This window comes from Haliaeetus albicilla, chromosome 16 (assembly GCF_947461875.1).
Source record: "Haliaeetus albicilla chromosome 16, bHalAlb1.1, whole genome shotgun sequence".
In the NCBI taxonomy this organism is placed as follows: domain Eukaryota; kingdom Metazoa; phylum Chordata; class Aves; order Accipitriformes; family Accipitridae; genus Haliaeetus; species Haliaeetus albicilla.
Window position 1 is genome coordinate 20,181,709 of NC_091498.1, and position 26,765 is coordinate 20,208,473.

Genomic DNA, 26,765 nt, shown 5'->3' on the forward strand with positions numbered 1-26,765 from the left:
GGTGAATAGTTATTATACTATTTAGAGGATAAAGTCTGTAAGGATGCTATGTCAATGCACTTGCTTTCGCTTTCTGGACAAGCTTTTTTTTCCAATCACAGAAGAAACGCACAATAATTCACTTATCTTTATTTCATTATGTTCAGATCTTCCTTTCAATCTTACTCTTTACAAATTCTGCTATGTCTTCTTTTAATTTTCTGTTCTTCTCAAGTGGAAAATATCTTTTTAGGATAAATAAACAGTGCAGGAAACCGGTAAGAGAACACAGACTCTTTCATTTCTAAACCAGTGATTCAAATCTGGACTGATTAGGGCACAGAACGGAAATTGTTCTCCCATACTGATGGCTTTTCAACAGCTCAAGTGTAAAGAGATGAAGGTCTTAGACCAGCTCCTAATGGACAGATACTCACAGAACATGAAACATCATTAGTAACGCTCATGACTTGTATCTTTGCTGGTCTTTTCAGTGAGATTGCCAGCATCTTCCTGGTCCAGAAGGCAATAGATTTTTCATTCCTAAGAATGACTTTCTCCAGAAAAATTGAAATATTGGAATTATGATGTAAAAATGTTTTGCACATGACTACTATGCTATCTCACCTGTGGACTTCTGTCTCGCTTCTTATCACCACACAAAAAACAAATTCACATAAGACTCCTGCTCTGATTTTCCGATACTGCATTGATGGGGACTCTTGTATGTGTTTTAGCAAGTGTCTTCCTCATTGCTTTTATTCACTACATTTCAGTGCAGTAAAAACACTAGAAAGACATTAGAAACATTTCCAAAACCATGCTGTTGTACTAATTTTCTGCAAAAATATGTAAGAGCTTAGTTCAGGTCTTAGTATTACTGAGTACACTAATGTAAATATAGTGATTAAATAAATAAAGATTGCAGTGTTAGTCTAAGTAATCTTCGTACTGGAACAGAAAACAGTTGCATTAAAAATGTCACTTTTAGTCTAACCTCGCAACTATAACTCTCTGCTTTTTAAAAGACTTGTTACTTTTCATTTTTTAGTTAGTTTCCAGTGTTTTTAGCAAATAGAAACCTTAATAGAAGAGGTAATTTTAATGATGATGTATGATTTGCTGCATATAAAAGCATAAAGCATTCAAAGTGCCATGAGAATTAAATTGCAATGGGAAGTAATTTGCCAGGGTACATTCCTGCAGCCTCCAAGTAATAATAAAGCAAACTTGATCCGAAGCTGTGTGAAGCAAAATGCAACCAAATTTTAGTTGGTTTGGTTTTTTTTCTTAGAAACCTGTGCAAATGGGAGGGATATATTAACACAACTTCCATCTAAGAAAAAGTGATTTGCCTGACTGACAAGTGCATGTAAAGTAAGTAATGCTTCTTCCTGAATGGACAATAAACTAAAGCAATACAAAATAGCCAACAAAGAAATGGAATAGCAAAATTCCCCACCCCCCACCATCAACTGTTTGAGGAAGCCCAAAGGATGTATCCAAAATTAGGTCCATTTCTTCAATTCTGTCTCTTGATCTAATTAGAAGCTGTTACCTCACCTTACAAACCATTCCTCTCTTATGTCTCTAGACCACTGTGCTTACAAGAATATTTCTGCAATCCTGCTAAAGAGATTTCAAGAGATTTCAGTATGCCCTCTGATCCACCACCCCGAGGTCACTGCTGAGCAGGGCAAGGGAGGGGAACACTATGCCTCAGACCATCAGAAATCAGCACCCCACCGATGCCACTTACCCAGATGAAGGACAGCAATAATGTTAAAGCGTGTATTCAAGCTCTTCCCAGTTTCAGGGTCATTTGAATCAGCACTTTGACTTGTTCCCATTGTTGGTGTTTCTGCTCCTGATGGATGACAGTAGGTGCCCACCCTCCCACCTCCCATGGCCCAGTTCAGAGCTGCCAGAGCTCTGTGTTCCAAACACACCTCCAACCTCACAGGGTAAATAACAGCTTTTATTCCTTTCTGAACCAAATGTAACTTTGCACTGCTGGAAACTGACCTGCTGAAAATTTGTCAGCTGCATAGTTCAAGAGCTATTTCTGCTTTTAAAGGAGTACAATACTTGCTAATAGATTTCACATCAGTTATTTCACAGTTGTTTGCCTAAAGTTTATTTGTATTGTTTTCTAAACCTCAATGGTTTTTAAAAAAAAAAAAAAAAAAAAAGCAGTGTCTCATCTTGGCTCCAATAACTTAGCATATTGCTTACTCCTAGCAGAATTTTATTGAACCACTATTCTTCCTATTCTCAAGCTCCCTGTCAAAATATTAAAACTTGGTTCTTTTTAAAGTAACAAACGTTTTCTCTGGGGTTTGTTTCACAAATTCATAAAGAGCTTGAAAGGTTCTCACTAGTATTTCTGAGCAGCAGGCAACCACTTTTGGCAGGAAAATACATCTCAGCAGTTCAGTGCAGAGTGCCTCGTCGCCTTAAGCCACGCTCAGGTGCCAGGAGCTCTCCCACAGCAGAGGCGAGCGGTCCTGGCCCTGCCTCATCTGCTGCCTGGCAAAGGCAGCAGGGAGAGGCAGGGACACGTCAAGAGCACGTTAGCTGAACTCACACCACTGGCCTCTTGATGCTCTAACAAAGTCCCCGAGGGCTGCACTGACTGGGAAAACTGAGAGCTGCTTTAGCCCAGGCTACCCCACAACTGATGGAGCAAAATAAGTTTTTATTCTAGGGCATATAAAATGAAGACTTGGCTCCCTGCTTTAGGCATACATAGCTCACTCTCTTTTCCAAGCTGGTCTCACTCCTCCCCCGCCAGAGTCCCTTGAAAACAAGAACTTGTACACCCAAATATGCATGAAACAGCAACCGCTAACCTGCCAAACCATGCACAAATCTTCCTAAAGTTGTGCAAAACCATCAACCACTTCTATACCCGCTGCCTTCTCTGTCGCCGTTTTCTGCATCTACACCTGCATGTCTCCTCCAAAGAAAGGCGTTCACTGAGACACACCACTCTTGGTTGGTTGTTTTGGTAAGCATTCCAGCGCACAGCTCAGGCAGCAGAAAACACACCAGCATTTCTTTCCCATGGCGTATCATTATAACACAAATTGAATTGGCGTCCAAACATCCCACTAAACTTTCTGTTAAGCATGGCTGGGAACATTATCGACACAGAAAATTTTATCCAAGTGTGAAGAATAGTACAGTTATCTATAACCAATGTTTTATGGAGACTCCTTTAAACCATGCAACTAACTGTAGAGCCCAGGCAGAGTGCCTTTCACCAGTAATTGAAATGCAGCCATCCACAAGGGAAAGAAGCAGCTTTTCCATCACTTGCAGCAACACTGTCCACGTACTTAGCAAAGAGAACAAGAGATGAAAGAATACCTTATCATAATTGTGCTAAGACAATGACAATCACACATAATTAGTGGGGAAATTGTACACATTAGAGTTTCAAATAAGACTAAAACCTCATTGTTTTAGAGCAACAAAGGGAGCTGAAGATGCATCCTTTGATTTCCAAGTTATTGCTTTCTTCACGATGCTCTCCATTCAGAAAACTCAGGATATGTAATAAATATCATAGTCTTTGTATTTACATTAAATACATAAATACAAAAAAATACATCGTGTTTATCTTACTATTTTTCTTACAGTAGGATCAGGGGTCCATCGTGGTGGATGCAGAGTTATTTCCCTCACCACGCTCTGTTGCAGTAATGGCGAGGGAGCTGTTCTGCGTCGTCCTGTCTTATCTGCCCCCCAAGGCATCCAGCCCCAGACGTGAACACAGGTTTTTTGCGTTAGTCACAAGATAATTCATTTGTCAGTGCAGGCAGACTGGACTGCATCTGGATGATTGACCTGACAATAAATTTGCAGTGTCTACACTTTAACAGAGAGCTGAAGGGTACTGGTTTGGTTTGGGGTTTTTCTTTTTTTTTAGGGGTGGGGAGTTACAATAGCAGAAGGATTGAAATTATGTGAATTAAGTTTAAATCATATTGTTACACATCAGGTAACAGCAAGCAAAAGGCATTACAGTTGTATCCATGAACTGATCTCTCTAAATGAGTGAAAAGTACTGCATAGGCGTTGCCTCTCTGAACACATTTCTCCCTATACAGACAGGTTTTTCTCCGGACATGAGACCACCTTTGAAATGAAAAATTTACTATGGAGAGGGAAAGAGAATAGAGCACTCCCATGACAAGCCAGCAGAACAAACAACTGCCACTGGCACTGCTTAACCCCAACATTGGACATAACTGCACATTCTTTTATTTAAGAATTCTGGAGGTCTCAATTCCTAAGGCAAAATATTTCTAGTCCTCTGCCCAGGCCACAACCAAATAATCCTTTCTTCAAAGGAAATGAAGTATTTCAGTTGGGTTTATTAATGTGGACCAAGAATTAATTTAACTTAAAAATAAATAAATACATATATTTGCTGTAAAACTGAATTAATTTGGCCTGACTATGACTGATTTTGGAAGTGACTGTACATCTCAGTTTTTTAAGGCTGAAATACAGACATGAAGTCTTCCTTTAACTAAGATTTTTCTTAAACCTCTATTGTTTCTGCCTTCATCAGAGAAACAGAGTAATAAAACACAGGACCTTGATGTGCACGTGAAGGAGCTGAGCATGGATGTGTGCATGATGGGGACAGGTAAACAACCCAAAACAATACTTCTCCTAATAACCAACCCAAGTAATACTTCTCCTACACAGCCTAGCTTTGCTGTGTTCTGTCATGCTCAAACATCAAGACGGCTGCTATTAAAACAGACAAGAGAGGTTTTGTTTTCTTACGCAAATGCAGTGATTATTTACCAGGTTCCCAAACAAAAGAATCAGGGTGGATACTGGAAGTCAAATACAAGAATACTGCCCCAGGACGCTGCTGGCTCTGCTAATACCGTGAATCAGTCCTCCACAGTCTCACACCTCCTGCCGTCATCTCTAACCCCAAAAGGCAAGAAGCAAGCACAGAGCACGTACAAAGACTTGTTGTTCCAAAAGGAGAGCATCTGGCCTCCCCTCTACATGACTGATGATGGCTACGCAGAGGCTGAGGCCCTGCAGAAGCAGGTCCAGATCTTGCCTCTGGTTTAGCTAGCAGCAAGTGAATGCATCAGCCTGAGGAGCCTTCTCTCTGAATTTCCAATAGTGATTTTACCTATGAATAACAACAGCGAATAATCCCAGACTCATGATAAAGCTGGACAAAACACTACCCCATGGGCTTGCTTGGTTAGGAAATATAAGTCATTATTTTATTTGATATTTAAAGAATTATAAACAATTCAACTGAAACACTGCTTAGGTACCTCTGGAGTTATGTTAGTCCAGATAGTCATTTGGTTTATGTGGTGCATCTCCATTGCCTTCACTGGAGGTAAGCTAGCTCCTGCCAATTAAAATTCTGTCCAGTTAACTTAAATTCTGAAGAAGGTCTGAGCCACAAAGCCAGTGCAAACATATCAGTGCATGTTAGACTAATGGGGCTGATAAATTGTCGGTGACAGCAGGAATGTCCTCACACGCTGCTGGGAGATAAAAACCAAAGCCTGTATTTAGAGGTTTGTGGGTACCCAGCTCAATTCTTCCCAGGCAAGGAGAAAGATGAAACCCAGAGGTCAGATTTCAGTTTTAATCAAGCAAGAGTATATTTGATTCAAAGATTCAACTAAAAGTATTTAGAAAGGAGAAGCTTTATACATGTTATTAGGCTAGGAACTTAACAACTTGCAACTTTGTGCTCACAACAATTTGCAGATGTAATCCTTTGCTAGCACAAATTTCTAATGCCTTGCTATACAAACCACTGACATCAGCATCCTCAGTTTATCGTGTCATTAAATCATGATTGCTCAGCTGGAGAACATGCTCCAACTCACTGAGGATGACACCTTTCCTGTGCAGATTGCGTGGAAAGACGACAGCCCACATCACAAAATCCAATCGGCGCTGAAACTCACATGATTCTGGTGAATGTAGTTTTCCACAGACACGTATCCTCTGAGAATAGTTTTCCTCAGATGCTGTCCTGGTTTCAGCTGGGATATAGTTAACTGTCTTCCCAGTAGCTGGTACAGTGCTATGTTTTGAGTTCAGTATGTGAAGAATGTTGATAACACTGATGTTTGCAGTTGTTGCTCAGTAGTGTTTAGACTAGAGTCAAGGATTTTTCAGCTTCTCATGCCCAGCCAGGGCACCTGACCCAAACTGGCCAACAGTGTATTCCATACCATGGGACGTCCCATCTAGTTTAGGAACTGGGAAGTGGGGGGCAGGGATTCGCCGCTCAGGGACTGGCTGGGTGTCGGTCGGCGGGTGGTGAGCAATTGCCCTGCGCATCATTTGTACATTCCAATCCTTTTATTACTACTGTTGGCATTTTATTAGTGTTATCATTATCATTATTAGTTTCTTCTTTTCTGTTCTATTAAACCGTTCTTACCTCAACCCAGGAGTTTTACTTCTTTTCCCGATTTTCTCCCCCATCCCACTGGATGGGGGGGAGTGAGTGAGCGGCTGCGTGGTGCTCAGTTGCTGGCTGGGGTTAAACCACGACAGATGCATAGTCCTTTTGCACAACTGGAACCAGGATCAGTTTCTGCTTTGGCTATCTTCCCAGATCAAGCCCAGAGACATTAAACTAAAAAGATGTTTGTTCTAGCTCATCATGGCAGTCCCTCTATATATACTACTAAAGTCACCATGCTAGTAAAACTTTTGCAACAAACTTGATTTTTGTTCACTGTAAATGGTATACAAATGCACTTGAGCTTTCAAAAGCTCACTCCTAAGTCTTGATTTGTGAAACTTGTATGCACACATTTTAAACACGCTTTACACAGGATAGCCTTTGTACTGTTCCGTAAGAAATTAGAGGACAATCACCATTACTTGCTTTTCAAGAAATTGAGAATAACTGTAATGACATTATTCTGAGATGTCTTGTAAAGTGCATATATTGCTTAATTAATCAAAATATCTTCCTAGTTTTGTCTATATTAAGTATTCCATTTACAAAAATAGGTATTAATGTGTATAATTTTTTTCCAGATTAACAGAAATTTAGCTAAAAGCTATTAATCGAGAAAGTACATCAAATCAACGTCTAAGTAATCCTGCTTGCAGGGATATATTCTGTACTTACAGCAGAAGGATAGTGCTCATATTTTAAAAAAATTTTTAATTAGATAGTTTATTTTTAAATCCTATCCTATAGTAAAAATGTGTCTTATAATATTTATTCTGTTTCTCATTCCAAAACTGCCTGTATCAGGGCAACACCACCTGGCAGGAGCACAGCTCTACTATTTCCAGCTCTGCATCCAGCTTGCAAGGTGGGGCTCATAAGTCACAGCCTGCACCACAGAAAATGTTGGAGGTAAAGGGAAATTCTATCACTTACTTACAAATACATTGAAAGAAGTCTGTATCTCCAAATTCTGAAATCACTTATGCTTCATGCAATACCCTCAGATAAAAAACTGTAAATCAATGGGGTCCTCTAAAAAGAAACACTTCCTGTACTCCAGTAGTATACTGCAGCAGGTGAGAAGGCTCAAGTTAAGTGTATAAAATGCCTTCAGATCCCAAGTTAAGAGACAACACATTAGCCAGAGCTGAAGATGTTAGAAATGATTTACAGAAGTTATGTAGGCACATGTGCTTTAAACATTTTTCAGCTCTGGACTGGTGCTTGTCGCACCTAGCATCTCAAACTAAGTTGCAATTTTAAGATATAATGATACATTAATATATAATTATTTTGTTCAGGATTTTTTTCTCCTTTTCTCTGTTAGACTAAGACTACAGGTTCAAAACCTATATTTTGTTAAGTAGAGCATGACCTCATAGACATAACTATAGGCCCATTTTAATACAGTATAGTGTTGAGGTGATTTTTAAGTCAGAGCTGGTAGTGCCATTTCTACATTTACCTTTGCACTGGAGCAAACACAAGATTAGGAGAAATACTTCATAAATTAATTCATTAATTCAAATAAAGTTTCTGCATAAAACACAAAGACTCCAGAAAAATATTACATCATTTGCTAAGGCAAAGCAAGCCACATTGTGGGGAGAGATCTACAAACACCGCTATGCCTTTTCTTTGACTTCTGTTCTCTTAAGGTTTCCTCAGTTACACTGATCCTCTTAAGTATGGTGCAATCAAACCAGGTAGCCATTTGATGCAAAAGGGTCACGCACTAGCTGCAACCATACTATGGGTTCCTTTGTCTCCTGTTGAAGAGTTAATAAGATTTCACAGAGCTCCTTCCTGCCAGAATTGCTAAGAAGTTGCTTTCAGCTACATGTAAGGTGCTTTCCTAACCTCCTGTTCCCTGGCGTTCACCTCAGTGACTCACAAGGAAGGATTAAAGTTGTGTCCTTGAAGCTCACCGAAAGCCAGAGAGTGTCATGTTGTAAGTATAACAATCCTTTTGCAAACTCTCTAATATTCGCTTCCTATAATTGACTCTTGCTCCACGCAACATTAGAATGTCCCCACTGGCTTGGACCAAAGAGCATTCCTAGTCCAGGCTCTCTCACTGACTGTGACAGCAGGTGCCTAGAGAAGAGAGTAAGAACAAGATGAGCAGGCAGTGCTAGTTAACCAGCTTAACAGTCTGTTGACTCACAGATTTTGCTTCTGTGGCTAAAAGCATTTGGTAGATTTTTCTTCCATGAATTTGTCTGATTGCAATATCCTGTAGCAGCTAAGTTCCATAGTTTAAAAACATGCTGCAGAGAAGTACCTTCTTTTCAACTGAACTTCAAGCTGTTGTCTTCTAGTTTCATTTGATTCATATTAGTTCTTAAATGGAAAGAGTTTTTTTCCCTATTGTCGTGGTTTAAGCCCAGCCAGCAACAAAGCACCACGAGGCCACTCACTTACTCCTTCCCCCCACCATGGGGTGGGGAGGAGAAAATATGAAGAAAAGCTCGTGGGTCGACACAAGGACAGGGAGGGATCACTCACTATTTATGGTCATGGGCAAAAAACAGAGTCAACTTGGGGAAAAAACAAAATCATTTTAATTTGCTACCAATCAAATAAAAACAAGGATAATGGGAAGTAGAACCAAATCTTAAAACACCTTCCCCCCACTCCTCCCTCCCTCCCAGGCTTAACTTTACCCCCAAATTCTCTACCTCGTCCCCTTCAGTGGCACAGGGGGACGGGGAATGGAGGTTGCAGTCAGTTCATCACACATTGTCTCTGCCACTCCTTCCTCCTCAGGGGCAGGACTCCTCACACTCTTCCCCTGCTCCAGCGTGGGGTCCCTCCCACGAGAGACAGTTCTCCATGAACTTCTCTGGTGTGAGCCCTTCCAACGGGCTGCAGTTGTTCACAAACTGCTCCAGCGTGGGTCCTTTCCATGGGCTGCAGTCCTTCAGGAACAGACTGCTTCAGCGTGGGCTTTTCCATGGAGTCACAGCCATCTTCGGGGGCATCCACCTGCTCCAGCGTGGGGACCTCCCCAGGCTGCAGGTGGAGATCTGCTCCACCATGGACCTCCATGGGCTGCAGGGGGACAGTCTGCCATCTCACCATGGGCTGCAGGGGAATCACCTCCTCCGGCACACCTCCTCCCCCTCCTTCTTCAGTGACTTTGGTGTCTGCATAGGTGTTCCTCTCACATCCCACTCCCCTCTCTGCTGCAGGTTTCCCCTCTTAAATAAGTTATCCCAGAGGCACTACCACCGTCACTGATTGGGCCAGCCTTGGCCAGCAGCAGGTCCAACTTGAAGCCAGGGAAGCTTCTAGCAGCTTCTCACAGGAGCCACCCCTGTAGCTCCTCCCCCGCTACCAAAACCCCACCACACAAACCTAAAACACCTATTTATGGTCTCTGTTCCATGTATTATTTGATACTTCTATTACCCCTTCTTCCCCTCCAGTACTTTCCTTTCCAGGATGAAGAGTCCCAGTCAATTTATTCTTGCCTTGTAGTGAAAATGTTCCGTACCTTTGACCACCCTTGTCATCTTTTTACACTTTTCCTATTCAGAGCACAGTCAGTTTTGTCTCACCTAAGACACACAAAAATCTCCATTTGTAACAAGTGGTGAATGAACTTCAGATAACTTCAGAAAGAATGCATTAGTGTGGATGCTTATTTAAATTGCTTCACTTTCTTCAGATCCAAAGGTTTTTCCCTCCTGTGCTCACAGCAGAAACCTGTGAATCCCACAAGCAGTTTCTCAGGTGAGACTCATGGTTATCCTCCCAAATAATGTCCTCACTCCGCTCTCTGTCTCTCCTTCATTTCCTAAACTGCCATTAGCACAACTCTGGTGGAAAAATGGCAGTGGTGCCTCATGACAGTGGATCCACACTCTGGTGGGGACTAAGGGAATCTGAATTACTACAAGAATCTTGATGCTTGCAAAGCATGCAGTTGTACAGATGTTTACTTGTAGGCACCTCCTTTCCACTTAAGATTTTTATTATTAAAATTTAAATCCATGATCTACAAGGCTCTGATTCACAGCCAAAGTAATTAGAAAGACTCCTATAGAGTTTACTGACCTTTGTTTCTCACCTATAAGGAATCACAAAAGGTTGAATCAGATGGTGACACTATATCACTAAAACACACCTTGCGTCTTAGAATCATAGAATAATTTAGGTTGGAAAAGACTTTTTGAGATCACTGAGTCCAACCGAACAGTCTTGCAACTATAAACCCCACCAAAACTAAGACTGACAAGAAAGTAACACTAAAAAGATGTCTTAGCCACCAGGAGACTAATATATCTGTGTTATGCCAGTATCAGCACTTACTGAAACTCTACTCCCACAAATTATAGAGAAAGCACATTTGCAGATTTCCAAATCTCCAGTCAAATCCCATACTAAACAGAGACAATGACTGTTCGGTTTAAGTGAATCTTTGAAGATGTTTGCAATAAATCCTGCAACCCTTAAACTTTTATTACGCCAGCACTTCGCTGATTTACAGTCTCACTAAAATGAAGAATCCTCATGGCTGACTCAAGTAACATCCTCTTACAGGGTTTCACAAAGGCAGGTGAAGAAGATTACATAAGGCAAAATAATGGATGGAGAACTGATGCATGACAACCTATTCATCTCCTCACTTGTCATGCAAGTGCAACTCAAAGGTTTTCCTTAGCTTCAGGTCCATACTTGTACTTACAAAATCTTTTCCTGACAACTTCTAATCAAAACAGATGGTGGTGATAAGGAAAGACAGTTTATTTGACAGTTATTATCCAATAACTTAGTATCCCACAGTACTTTCTAAGCTATTCAGAATGGAAGATTTAAAACAAAAGAGTAGGTCCAAAGTTTGCTAAAGTCTAGACCCAAGTTCCCAGCACCAATCTGTCTGCACTGATGGAAGGATGACAAACAACTTGACAATGCCAGATATCATTAGGGATCTGGTTTTAATATCTACATACGAATATCTCTCTAGAAATTCCTCTAGCTGCCCACCCCCCTGCTTTATTTTATGGTTTTACTGTTTTGTACTAAGAGATGCCAAACACACAAACTAACAAACTGGGAAGCATACAAGGATATTGAGTCCATTTCTGCTGAGTTTAACACAGCATAATACGCCTAATAAAAGACACTAGAATGGATGCTTCATTATCTATGTCTTCAGTCAACTGCACAATTTAAAAAGTGAAAGGAGAACAGCACCAGGAGGAAGAAAGGCAAGTCAACCTAAGGAAAGATTTAGACATGGGAAGGCTGTGACAATGCCACAAAGGAGGTCACTAGCAGAGACAGGACTAGGGTCAGGGTTCTACCTAAGGCTCTTGATTATTAATTCACCACTACTTGTAGGCCAACCTATCCCTTCACAATCAGGATGAAGCCACTTCATCCAACTCAGGAAAATTGCATGGGATTATTGTGATTCAATAATATGTGTAGATAAGTGGGTAGGTGTGGCAGAGAACTGAAAGAGAGAAATAAGTTATTAGATACAGAAGGCAATGCAGAGGCAGCCATATGTCCATGAAATATGGAAAGACAACCAAAACTGAGAACAAAACCATAGTGTTTAAATGCAAAACAGAGATGTGTCATTAAAAAGAAGTTTTCCTTTAAATAAAAACAGAAGAGAAATAACTGTTAAAAAAAATGTCTTCCATTGCTTCCCTCCTGAAAATCTCAGAATTTAATTTATATTTTCGCTTTTCCATTGTTTGTGCTTGGAAACGTTTAGAATACAATGGCAGGTATACCAAACCAAGCCAGTATTCAACATCACTTTCAAGTTGACCTACAGCTCCCTGCTACGATCAAAGCCAAATCTCCTCAATTTATCTGTCTGAACTTCTCCATCTATGCCAGCTATTCTACCTGGCAGCTGCCAATACAGGGACTTTTTGCCTCTGACATTACATTTTCAAATAGATAAAATCAAACGGTAATTCTGTGATCTACTCACCTGAATCGCAGTCTTTACTAACGTATCTGAAACAGCAAAGTTCTCCCAATATAACCCTTCTATGCACATACTGTACTGCTGTCAGCTAAGAGTAATCCTGGTACAGCTTATCAGGTGTGGTACCCTCAGTCAGGTATGGCTAGAACAGATGCCGCCTGGCCTGGCCAAAGTGATTGGTGCATTTCACTGACATTGGTACAACCCACGCTCCTCTCCCAAAGTGTCCAACAAATAAATAGGACCTCCACTGCTTTTTTTCTGCTACAACAGTCATTTCGGGGCACAGACCCATTTTACTGCAGCCTACTTAATGCCTTACAGTTACTCGTTGAACTTGTAAGGCAAAGAGCATCCTCCTTGTTTCTATGTCCAATACCAAGCATAAAGTTGTTAATGCAGTACAGAGACTCTATAAGGTCAGTGCAAGTTACTTGCACGTTCCTCCTCTATGCTGTTTATAATGGGGTTAAAGTCTTGTTTTGAGCCAAAACACAGGAAAAATGAAGACATGGCGTGTTATTGTGTAAGGTAGTGTAGAACAGCCCCTCAAAACAGAATAGGACAATATACACATGCAAGAATCCCCTGGAGAGCTGGACAAAATACTACAGCAAGGACAGAGAGATATGTCAACCGACTCTTCATGCATTTGAAGAAAGACCCTGCACGGTTTGTGTGGCTTTCTTCTCACCTCACTAAGATAACATCCAAAGTCTAGAGCTTTGCTCCTGTGTTCAAACGGTTAATTCATAAAGGTTTTTTAACCCCATGGCTGTCTAAGCTTTCCCAGTCAAAGCATACCGAGGCTGCCCTAGTGGGAGTGCAGATTAAGTGAGGGTTTTGCAACTGTCAGTCCCAGAATGAGAGCAGCTGGTGGGCTTGTGCTGTGTGAAGGCCACAGGCTGAATCAGTCAGCATTACTTTGTAAAGGCTGTGGCTGAGAGCAAGACTCCTTCTGACATGGACACGTGAACTTGTTAGCTGCAGGTGAGTTGTTTACTTGCATATCAAAGCAATATTCCAAAGCAGAGCTGCCCAAAGAAAACTTCTTGTCCTCAAAACACTGCCTTTGATCACTGTAAACTGAAGGACAAGGAAGCAATAATTGACTCCACTCTTGTCATTTCACTGTACTAATTAATGAGTCAAAGGTATTTATTATTTACAGGCACCTGCACCACTGCGTGCAGTCATGTCACAGCCTTCTGATGGACTGGAACTTTATTAGGACAGTTTCTTAGCCACAAGTAAACATGCACAAATTTGCAAGTGCACTTTGTTTTCTGGTCTAGTCTAAACAGACTGATTCCCTTAGAATTGCCAGGCTTAAGGTGTCCTTGGCTACAGTTCTCCCCTAGCTGTGAATGATAAAGTTGATCTACTTTGTAAATTACTTTAATGCTACAGAAAGGAGGACAAATAAGCAAAGCAAGAGATGAGCCCTGTACTTTACATTCAGCCCTTTCACACTAGCTGCCTGACCTGCAAAAGGAGGCAGTCTCTGCCCACTGTCTGTCAAGGCAGATACAGCAAAGAAAATGTGACAGAAACCAATACAAAACACAAATCGGAGACTGGCAATGGGGGAAAACTGGCATGTAGTCATATGGCCAAGAAATTTAGCCCAAACCTCCTGAGGCCTACACGATGCCTTCCACACAGGTCCTTCCTTGCAATCACTTTCAGCATAACCTGCTGGGGAGCAGCAATATCTCAACAGAAATATGCCAGAAGCAGATTTTTTCTCATACCTCAGTTCCTCCAGTCCCTACAAAAAACTTCTCAGCCCAGCAAAGCTCTCTCTGTGTCAGAATAGAGGTCGCTTACCTTTGAACAGAGATTTTGTTCCAAACACAGACAAACCTTTCTCAGAATCTACAAAGCCTGCAGTTCACCACTTACCTATCCAAAGTGTCCTGAGGCACTTTACTCCCTCCAGCTCTGCTGTTGACAGTGGCATTCTTGTTGGCAGTCATGGTCATTTCTGCTTGCTAGAAATGTGGATATCTGTGAGAAGAAAAGTTAATTAAGCTTCAACAAGCCCAAATGACTTTTAACCTTCAAGACTGCTAGAAGTACTATGCTTTGTAAAGGCAGAACTCCAGGCTGCTTTTCATTCTATAAAATGCAATCAGTCTAGTTATGATCCTGAAAACTAAACCTTACCTCTCTAGTGCTGCCCTTTCACATCCACAGCCAAGTTTATCAGAGCCCAGTGCTATAAAGGGAGATATCTTATGGGAATTAGGTGTATGCTTCAGGTTCTGACATGTCTGATGAACAGAGCTTGATACAGAGTTCACAAAATATCACGTTTGGTGTGGTTCTTCCATCCATCTGTATACATGGAAAACCCAGTAACAGCACTGGGTGATACTTGCAAATACCATAGCTATGACTGGCATTTCAGCCACACAAAAGCTATTCCAAGGAATGAATAAACTTTTCTCAATTTTAAAGGGCACCTCTATTATGGAAATATTTTCTAATAGTGAAATATATTTAATAGCAAATCTGTTTAATATAATTTTCAACTGCTTGTGATATGAAAACATCTACAAATGGTGTTCTCTGTTGGCCCCAAGATTCTTTAAGTAAAACTATTTTAGGACACTTTTAAGACCTCAGGTAATATAAAGAATCATTGCTAATTCCTAGTTATTTCCTAGTAATTTGGTAACAACCCAAAAGCTGTAAATTTAATTTCAGCCATGGTAAAAACCCTATATATCCAGTTATATGCCCAAAAGATGGGCCTTACTTCTGTAATGTTGCTGCATACCGGCAAAGAAACAGCCCAGTACCACAATTTATTTTGCCTTCATCCCATTATCTTAAAAAGAATGTCATGCTGTGACTGAAGGGAGAATAGAATGATATGGATATAGGCCAGGATGTAATCCCAAGGACGCAAAAGTGGTAACCTCTAACATCATGCCCCTCTGTTGACTATATCCCATGTTTTTCTGGTGTAGAGCGCAGCTCTTAGTGGCAATTTCCTCTGTCGTTGTAATAACTTGAGAAATATTTTACAAAATGAGGGAGATATGTATTTTCATGTCATGATAAGATTTCTAAAATGCCAGCAGAGTCCCTTGTGAAAGAAATGGAAGAGTACTTATTCCACCTGATTCTACACGAGTTATTTATCAAGGATTCTGTGGTTCTGCTGGCATGCGTTCCGGGTGGTTTCTGAGATGCTCCTTAGTTTATAGGCTAAAATATCTACCATGGTTTTCAGCACTGCTACCCAGGGTCTGACCAGAACTACCAATTTTTACGACCATTAATGGCATAGCTAATGCAAAAATAAGGAGTATTACAAAACTTCTTGTTTACTCAAACCCACAGTAAGTCCATACAGCTTGAGAAGCCAACTGTAATGTGATACTGAAAAGCTAGCTGAGTACTTACAACACACAAACCCCTTGTTTTAACAGACCCATCGTGGTGAAGGGGACATTCTCTAAACCACTTTATTCCAAACACAAATGAGGCCAGAAAATCTCCTGCAGATTGCAGCTCCAGAAGCAGAGTCAATCATGCTGACCACAGACTCCAGGTCTACTTGGCCTTCTCCAATTGTTTTGTGTGTATCAATTTTCCCAGATTAAGTAGAGATTTTTTTCCCAGTTGGTAACATTTTTTCTACACTGAAGCTCCCCAAATTCCTTCAGTGTCTCGTTGTTATTGTTAGTGTTAGGTTATGAGGATAGCGGGACTGTTAATGAACTGCCTGTTCCAATTGGAAAGGGCTTGCTTGGGACAAGAATGAAAACCCACTGATGGCTGGCCAAGCTTTCTAGGACCGTACATTCCACAGGGAGCCAGCAGCTTTTTTAATGTTTTCCACTCACCAGTTCAATACTTCTACTGTGTTAAATGTGCCTAAATCGCTTATTAGCAATTAAGGTGAGAAAAATGGGAGATATAGATGTGGCATAAGGTAAATAACAACTGTTAGCATGCATTATATTCATTTTCCAAGATTTTCTTTTCTGTTCCAGACCAAAATAAGCTGAAGGGACCCTCAAAAAATAGCATATTGACAGGGCACATAAAAAAAGGTAGTGTGCTTTTTTCTGAAAGTCCATGTTTCCCATACCAAATATCTGATGTAAAAAAAAGTACACATACTTGTACATCAAAGCTTGATAAAAATCATTGTGATCAATATTTTTAAAAGTGATTATTTAAACCTCACATTTCAAAGCTACCTTAAATGTCAAATAGGCCAAACTGGTTTGTTTTCAGCAAAAGAGGAACTGAGTTCTAAAAGACATTTTCACAAGATATATAAAATTTAGTGACATAAGTGTGTTTCTTCCCATGCAATTAAGATTCTGGTATATATGGTGATAACAACTGACTTTTCTGTGCAGTTTTTCTTTAATGTTTATTTTGCTTTAATATTTTACTGCAGGTGATGCTGGTTTCATTTCAGCATATGCAGAGAAAATCTAGATAACTTGAACATGGCAGGAAAATAGTCAACCAACAATTTACAGAGGTGCCTGGAAGCAAGGTCTTAATACTAAAAAAAAGCCCCAGCCCCAAAACAAAAACAGAGACAGAGGGGAAAAAACCCTAAATTTTATGGTCATGTAGCAAGTTATTTCAGTGCCTTTGAACGAGTCTGACAGCCCTGTAAGTTTATATGAATCATCGTACAGTAAGAATCACATCCCTTGGGCTTGAGTGAGAGCGTTCTCCATCACAGTATTTGCAAATTATTCTTCACAAAGCAATGAAAACCAATATCTCTCAAGTATTGTGACATGCTGTTAAGAACAAATCCAAAAATAGTCATGTCACACAGATTCTGCATTCCCTAGTTAACCATCTAACATTACTTTGCCTAAAAATGCAGAATTCTGTTTTATTTGTAAATGTAAAGAATTACTCTGAAACCCTTATTTAGCCATAATTTGTGCTTTACTCCAGGTGTGGTCTCACTAATTTCACTAGGACAACTCTCAAATTGGCAATTTAATGAGCCCAGATGGTAGAATCTAGACCTTCTTCATTATTACATCCATTTTTTATAAAACCTCCACAAACCATTTGGCAGGATCAAAGAGTAATAACAACAGACAAATATAAAAAATGGTGTGATAGCAACATGGGATCTGCTGCTAGTATCAGGCAAGGTTCATCATCCTGACTGAAAATGGCTGCTGCAATGCAGATATTTCCTAACAGATTTTTATCATTGCAGGAAGCCCCAGTGACAGAATATTCCTTATGGAAGATCTCCCCTGCTCTTAAAGGTTTCCTTCCAATTCCAAAATGAAAGTGTGGTCTGGAACTTTTTTATGGACAGATGGGGCACTGAAAACCACCCCACTTTGTGCTAGTGAACCTTATGGCATCACTGAATCTTTAATTCCACTAACAGGTGTTAGCAGGGGAGGTATAAATCCTATGCTCCTCCCAATGCCGTTTAAAATTATTCTTTATTTCCTAAAGCATCCCAACACTTTGGAAGCACACACTCTCAGTCCCACTACAGTGCAAGTTTTTCCTCAGCCCATTCCCATTCACAAGTGGTTCAGGGCTAGAGCTATGCTTGGAGCAAGCACCTGAAAAGTCAAGGCAATCGAGAGTGCTTTATTTGTACTATCCGAGAGCCTTCTAAGGTCTCAAGAAAACCTTCTGCTTTCTTACACACAATGTATCCAACAGTTACCGCGTTGCAAGAACAGATTCCCTCCTCTCCTTCTGTGGATAACACCGAGCCTAGTTATTCACGTCTAGGCTTAGATGTCTTATACATGTCTTAGATCAACAGTTGTTTCAGAGAAAACATTTTCATAATTTGAATCATGACATCTTCCATTCTGTTAATATAATGGGAGCAGAAGAGGACTTTTCAGTTGGAATTTCTTCAGTTCAATGGACATGCATGGGGTTTTGTTTGTTTGTTGGGGTTTTTTGTTGTTTTTAATACTGTGCTCAATATCTCTTCTTACACATATGGTCCTTTTCCGTAGTCTTGAAACAGATTCATTGCCCTCCATTTTCTGCACTCATTTCTAAAGTATATTTTCCATTAAATATACAGTTCCAATAAGAAGTCCTTAGAGTATGTTGCAATGCTTCAAAGTTGGTTTTCTGAGCATCAGGAATATTAACACTGTTTATCTGGCAGCTTAATTAAGAAGAATCCAGATTCCGCTGCTTACTAATGAATGCTGAACTCACACAAGCAGAAGACAATGCGTACGTGGCTCCAGCCCTCTCACCCAGGCGTTCGCTGGGACCCAGGCTGCAGCACAGAGCAGATTAAGTTAATGACTTCAGAAGGGAGCCTTTCTACAAAGAAAATATGTACATCCAGCAAGGACGACAAGTATGTTCATAAGATTTCTCTGCTCTGGACTTCTGCAGTTATTTTTGAGAGAGGTTTGTCGGTAACAGTTCACTGCATGTAAAGTCATTGTTGTCTTACATGTTGCAAAGATTAACCTACACTTAACTGTCCTAGACCAAACCAATCTGTACTCCAATCAGTATCATTTATAAGGTATAATTTGGATTCTTGAGATCTACATATGTTCTGAAGCCTTTTAAGGTAGATGATTTTCCTCTTGAAATTCCACTGATCTGGGATCTGGAAAATATGGGGAAATATTACTGCTTTCGTCTGCCCCACAGGGCAGAGACCTGGAGACATAACAGGAAGGCATTACAGTGAAGAACTACAGGCTGCTACGACAAACTCATGCTTTTGAAAAAGTACCTTGTAATAAAGAAAAACTCTCAGAAATACATTATTAATAATAACTGATTTGGTCTACTTATTTTTCTCTTAACAGTAGCTGCAACAGAATGTCTCTAGGCATTGAGAAGTTAGTTTAAAACATTAATATGCTTTTCTGAGTGCTTTAGGGAAATCTTGCCCACATTTCAAGAGGTCTTGTATAGCTAAACTTTTGTTTAAGAGTCACAGCTTAGCTTTGTGGCAATTTGCCTATTCCCCTCCAGTAAAACAGATAATTACGTCCTCCCAGAACAACGTCAGCTCTGATGAACTGGAAAGTCCAATAAAATCTTTAAAGATTTCTGCCTTGAGAGGGCTTCTGTAGAGACTCCAAATAACATTTTTATAAGAACTACATGCTTTTATCAGGTATACCTATCCTCTAAGCTGGGCCACCGTAAGTTTAGCCATGCAATACCATACAAACTAATATAAAGAGCTAAAGGACCTGCTCAGCAAGGACTTGGCATGGAGATATTCGGAAAGTATTAATTCAACTATCTCATCCCAAGTTTAGTCTTTAAAGCACACAGATAGCCTAACTATGATCACATGAACAGGCTTCTTGCAAGACATGAGAATTAACTGCCTTCAAGGCTAGTCCTAAAGACTGGAGAAACAGACCTTGTGCTATCAGCAGTGTGTACATGCCTGAGCCATATTACACTGTAGCGTAATCTCTAAGTGAGAAAACAGGATCAAGCCATTCACACAGCTACGTATATCCAAGTTCCCGATTGAGAACAATTGACAATGTTTGTGGATAACGGAGCCAAAGCAAGAGGGTTTGTCAAACTTCTCATCTTTATGACACTACAAAAGGCACAGATTTTAACTGGTATTAACACCACAATCTCATCCAAAGTTTCCCTCCCTACAATCCACAGACAGCCTGTTTCCAATCAAGTCAATGAACGGTCTCTCTGCTAGGCTTTCACAGCTAGGTGACAAGTTTACTTCCAGCACAAACTTCCTAGTATAACCAACAGTGGTAGTGGACTTGGTTGCCTTCTCTCTGACACGAATGCAGCAGAAACTCACGCATTTGATGTAACAAAGCCTCTTAGATTTCATACACTAAAATTTGGGTTTAGATGCAAAGTATCCACATTACTCTCACGTGGCTTCAGCAAGCAAAATATGTATGCACCTCAGATCTGGATCAGGCCTTACTACAGAAAAGTGACTTCAAGTCTCCTTCTGCTGTACTTGGGTGTCAGTCACAACCTGGTAAGTCCCCTCAACAAGCTCTGTAATAGACTTAATGAACACTGATTTGTTGAAAGCCCTCAGTAATCACATTTTGCAATAAAGGCTTAGTACAAAATAATCAGAGGCATATATATTTTGGCCTTTGCAACACAAACATTTCCATAATGACCAGACATAGCTATGAAAACAGCCTACTTCTTACAAATTGCACCTAACATACCACAGTTCCTTGGTATTATTATTCCTTTGCCCTTTTCCTTCATCCTCGGGATATTTGCATGAAAATACCTCTTCACATCTCGGGAGCTCACCTGCTCCTGTTGCTTATTCCTCAATGAAGTCATAGTCCTCTAATTGCAACATCAACGTCATTTGCACAATAATGAATTGTTTCTTGTGACACAAAAAACATTATAATTTTGCTAAGGAATGAGAGTAGATTAGCTTTAAGGAACAAAGATTCATTTTCATTAATATTTTTTGCATCACAAAGAATATGAGGAATGAAAAAATAGACTGTCCTTCGGTATTTCCCACGGGGTGTCACCAGTCCCTAAAAACATCACAATACAATTCAAAGCACTGTTCACTGCTTAGTACAGACTGCCTGGGAGCACAGGGTGCAGGGGAGACACAAAGTGAACAAACCAAGCTGAAAGTCTTAGTAAGTCTTAAAAGGAACTTCCCTGTCGAGCTGACACTGATGACTGAACCTTCCTGACCCCAAGGCTGACTGACAAAGTCTGCCAGACAGCTGAGAAGCACCCTGACTTTGCAACTACTGTAGGTTTTGATTCATTAGAGCATCATACGAGGCAAAACATGCGTCACAGCTATAATACAGAGCAAGCTGCTGTCTGCAGTGTTGTTAGCCCACCTCCCTTCCTTCCTGCCAGACACACGTGGCTCCCACTCAGAGCACCACTAGAGTGCAAACTGCAAAATTAATAGCAGTTATATGCCTCGTACAAGGTTTTAATAATACGTGATGGGAGGAAGGGGGATCTTAATGCAGCTGCATAGAGACTTGAGAGAGGGATTCAGTCTTCATTTTGCCATACATTTCTTATGAGTCACTGAGTAAATGGCTTGAGTTATGCTAGTTGAGCTATTTCCTGACTACTTCTGTGTATGGACATCTTTTCTAGAAGCAAGCTGTGCTACCCGGGAATGTCTGAAGTAAACTCACCCATACAGAGGATGGCTTAACAAGATCTCTATTATATTGTACTTTAAACCTGAATTAACTTTCCAGCATAGACAAATTACTTTAATTTTCATTTCTCAATTCGTACTCTATAAAGCAGAAACAAGTCAGAACTTGCCTGTACACAGAGGAGAATTTACAAAATAATCAGAGGCATATATATATATAAGAATCCTAAATACTCCACATGAACCATCCATGCAGATGTTCTTAGTACATGTTTAGGGTGGGTAACACACTTTCCAAATTAGCTTGTATAAGAGCATGCTTAGGAGTAAGAATATAACCAGTGAATTATCTCAGAGCAGGCAGTGAGCTATAAATTAATAACTTGGATTCCCACTGCCTGTACAAACAGACCCTTAAGCTTCTTCTCCCGTATTCTGAAAGACAGCAATGAAGTTGACACAAAGTTTGAAAACCCTTGAAGTGGCCTTTCGTTTTGCAACTGACTATTTGTGACAATGTGGGAAACAATGCCACTGAGAAAAGCATGGAGATCGAAGCGTTTAAATGGTCAGCTTGGCCACTGCAGTCAGTTGCACTATTTTGATCTATTTTCAGAAGGCCACGAGACTTCTTTTAGCATGTTTGCCTCAGACTCCTTCTGCAGAGCCCTTCCTGAGAGCAGAGAGGAGGAAAGACCAGGATGGCCAGGGAGACACTTTGCTTCCAACCCCCACACAGGCAAATGGTCAGTGATGGCAGGGAGGGAAGAGGGACAAACAGGGACCTCATCCTGGCTTTCCTCCCCTGACAGAGTAAGCAGCAAAAAAGGGAAATGGTCTTAGTGGAAAAGCAAACAAAGCAGCAAAATGAGAAATAAAACAAGGACTGATGAAAATGTTACTCAAATCCAGTGAGGCAGGTTAGGTCATTTGCCACACTGAGTATTCAGGTTCAGGCATGCTTTGCTAGGAGATGAGGTGACCTTCAGTATGCTGGCCCTGGCTGTAAATAGAGAAACAATGTGGTTGCATTGTTCAAGTCAGAGCAAATAAAGCAAAAGCCCTGGATCAGCATCCAGTGTATGTAACTGCCTTTCCCCAGTGCTAAGCAGAAGGGAACAGGCAAGAAGGCTAACAGGAGTAGAAGAAAATCTGAGACCACTTAAGGACCAAGCTTGTACAGAGATCCAAAGAGTGTTTTGCTCCCAGAGAAGGCTGCAAGGAGCATTCAGCAAAGGACAGTCTGAGGATAACCAACTCTCCTGGACAATGCAGATGTCACCAGGAAAACTAATTTCAGAGGAAGGTGGCAAGGAGCATCTGGAGAAGGATGTGGAATGGATGCTTCATGAGTGTCAGGAGGACTGAAAAATAGAGGTCTTCAGCAGAAGTAACTGATGCTGTCCTGCGCAAAGTCCTTTGACTTCTAATAAGACGCAGTAAAAGAAAACTAAATTAATCAGTGTAAGCAGAAGGCAAGCTGACATCGTCACAAAGTGTTGTTTTAAGTTTGAAGCAGCAGTGGAAGATCTTTGATACCAGTGCCTCAGTAAGGTCAAGAACTGATATATTGTGTTACTATGAATCTCCTTCTGTTTAGATCACTATGTCCTAGTAATTGTGTTACTGTTCTGAGTCAGTATCTCCAAGAAGCAAAGTCCTGTCCGTGATACCGAAGCTGCCAATGCTAACAGTTCTAGTGAAGCAACTATTCATTTGGATGGACTGTCTCAATATGATGATATAAAAGCATCCTGGGAGGATGAGGAACTGGCTAGAGACCTCATGGATGTAAGTAGAAAATATTAGCCAAAACTGTCTTGGCTTGTACAAAGAGATGAGAACAACCTTGGGCCTGTCTCTTTTGCTCTTGGCAGTTACCCAGGGAATCCGTAGAAAGGCACAGAGAAGATCTTAACTCCCCTGTATCCAAAGTACATCCAGAAGTGACCCTGGACACAGGCATTAGCAGCAGCAAATGGGATGGCAAGCAAGTCCATTGTTTGTATTAGGGATTTGTGCAAGAACAGTTCAGGAGAGGTATCTGTTTACATTTAGAAATTATGTTCTTGCACTTAAAGCAACATCTGCAGGATGCATGAGCTCTGAGCTGTGTTTGAGCTCTGACATGGATTTCTTTTGTAGTCTTAGGAAAGCTGCTTAGAGATAAGATCCTCAAATTCAGTGCCAGAGAGTAAACCCTATCACCCACATTCTGGCATCTGGTTGAGTGGCCCATTTTCCCAGAGCTGCTCGTGTTTTTCCTACTCTACTTCAGAAATCTATAGTTTGATCTCTCCAAATATCACTGCTCTACCAATGAGCCTAGAGTAACTTTACGACTTTGCTCACACACAAGCGGTGAGGACATGTTCTTTAGTAAGTTCAAGTTCTCCAGAAACATGGTGAGGCCCAGACATGCGGCTATCACCAATGGTAAACACATCAGTAACAGAGACAAGCCATTCTCACCAGCTTCTGCGGTCACCAAAACCACCCTCTCCTGTCTGCTGCAGCTGCCTTCCTGCAAACTGGCATCTCTTGGGGCAATGAGCACCTGTTTTGTGCACAGTGGTTTTCTGATTCAGATTCCCTTTGTGTTTATGAACCTCTTGGCTACTACCTCCATCTCCTTCAAAATCTATGCATGTTAAGCCAAAACAAATAAAACCAAGCCCTCTGTGCTCCGAGGACGATAAACCACAGCGGGGTGTGAGCAGGCTGACTGAGAGGGTGCAGTCCATGCCCTGCCTGCCTAAGCTCCATCTCCCATCTCAGACGATTAAACAGGCAGAAAGGAAACAGAGGAGAGAAGTATGGTACCAGCAAAATGAGTGAACCTCAACCTTCCTCCTAGCCACGCCACTGAAACAGAGGAAGCACACTAAAGAAGAAACAGGGAGGAGGGGTGAGGACCAGACAAACATCAGAAGAGTTGAAGACTGGTAGAACAAGGATGAGGTGAAGGATAGCTAACATACTGTGTCAGAAAACCACAGGTGGGAAACAAGGAAGATAAGAGATTTTTAGAAGGGAAAAAGGCAATAACAAACACCAAGAGGGAAGAGAAATGTGCTCTCCTCCTTCCCCTCGATGGTGGGAATGCACTCTGCGTCCCCCAGAGAAAACAGCCTATCTTTCCTCACGCTCAGGGATGTCTTCATTCCATGGCTAAAATTTTCCTCATGGAATATACTCTGAATTTTCGCAAAGATACTTCAAGAAAAATGGATCTGTGATATTGTGGTAACCTGACGTGAGACTTCACTGAAAGAGACAGAAAATCCTGCTGTCCTGCAAAGCCAGTGCCACTCCATGAGTGTGGGAAGTGTCCAAACTCTGGGTAGCTGCTCATTCAATACACAAGCCCAAACTCAAATCCAAAATCAAGGTTTTGAGACCCAAAATCGTGGGCAGAATCCTCATCCCCCACGCACATACAGCCCTGTAGTGACTGCAGGAGACTAGCAGTTCCCAGACTCCTGCAGTTTCTTTGGAGAATTGACTCTAGGAGGAAAAAAGAGGGGAGAGGAGAAAGGACAGAGAGAACATTGGCAGCTGTACTAGAATCACAATAACATAAACTAAGCACAGCAAACTACTTCTTATTGCCTTTGTTAACAAAAATTATAGTAGCTATAGCAACAGAAAAGGGGGGGGGGGGGCAAAAAAGCCCAAGACTTTTTAAAATCCCCAAAGAACACAGATTTCTAATATGGAAAAAGCAAGATTTATTGCACCAGCAGCTCCCACAAGGCAGGGCTATAGTAGTGCACAATGGTTTCAATTAAAAGCACGAATCATTAACCAGTGCAGCTGGGCTTAGTAGTTGGCAGACAGCATCCTCTCTTCCAGTGAGCCATGACTTCTTAAGGAACTGAACTAGCTTCTCTTGCTGTGTGATGTGCCCTTCAGTCCCATATCTGGTGGCTTTACCTCATATCCTCTGTCAAGCCCTGTGATAGAGTGACTTATGCCACTGCTCAACAGAGAAAATCAGGGGAAAAACTCCTGGGCTCGAGTCCTTGTGCATATACTGCTGTGCCAGCTGTCACACACTTGACACCCCTACAGGCGTTGCCCACAGCACGGCACTGCAGCGCACACTCAGCAAGCATCACGGAGGGAAAAGCATTTCAGTCCCCTGCTGCCTGTGTGTATTTTCCTTCTCAAATACGCACACTCGCAAGCTCAAAGAGGGGAGGAATGTCTGGCACTTCTGCGGTGACTATCTGGCAGAAGCACTGCTCCATTTTCTGGCAACTTGACCAGGGTCTTAGAACAATTATTTCAGTTCCTGATTCAAGCGCTGGAGACAGAAGATCAAGTTACGTTTCTCTCCAGCCATCAACACAAATTCAGTTTTCACTAAGTCAGCCTTGCTGGAATTTCACCCTTCCACACTAAAACAAAAAAGGAAAGTGTGAATCAACACTGAAAAGCCATTAGAAGAAACATAAGGAATTTCAAGACTTGCCCTTCACAAATGTAAAAAACACCAATAAGATCCAATAGAGAAGGACCTGTTTCTTCCTAGAAGGGATCTTTTTATAAGCTAAAATGACGAAGAGCTGAATCTGTTGCAAAGGAAATGGTACCATGATCCTCGGTTACATCCACTGGCTTTATAACAACTGTGTAAATAAGCTTTCTTCCCTTACTACTACAAGCTGGTTTGTGAATTTGTAGAGAGCATCTTCCCAGCTATTGCTCAGTCACAGGCGTACACAGCCGTCAGAAGAAGAGGCGCTTTTCTCAAGAGTTCAGCTCCCACAGCACTGACCTTTGTCATCTGCATGAAAGTTTTGACAAGCTACCACAAGCATAAGTGTTATAAATCTCCTTTCATCAGGCCTCCAACCACTAGACAGTGAAACAACTGGAAACACTTAAACCTGTTTTAACATTCCTTGTAGTAGGAGGCAGCGAAACACCCACCCACCCACCGGAGCCAATTGCCGCCACCTAACCGCTGTGGACTGTGGCTCCTGCCAACAGAGGGTTTCTGCTGAGGCTTCCTGGAGCAACAGCCTTTCCCAGCAGAGCAAGGAAGCTGGGCAGCAGTTGCAGACACGCTAGCTCTGTTCCCATGTACACTGCCTTCAGAGTGGCAAAAGGGGGCGAGGGGGTTTTAGACAGAGGCAAAACAAAAACAAACCCACAAACAAACCGTGAATGATATCACATATCTTCTAAAACTTTCCAGGCTTTGG

General features: G+C 41.3%; 1 protein-coding gene across 1 annotated transcript in view; it reads right to left on the reverse strand.

The window, feature by feature from the left end:
- Window positions 1-26,765, reverse strand: part of DENND2B (DENN domain containing 2B) — a 183,241-nt gene that overhangs the window by 89,837 nt on the left and 66,639 nt on the right. Inside the window, 1 exon segment of the mRNA XM_069803798.1 lies at window positions 14,325-14,429. Coding sequence (XP_069659899.1) covers window positions 14,325-14,404 — 80 coding nt within the window. The 5' untranslated portion in view covers window positions 14,405-14,429.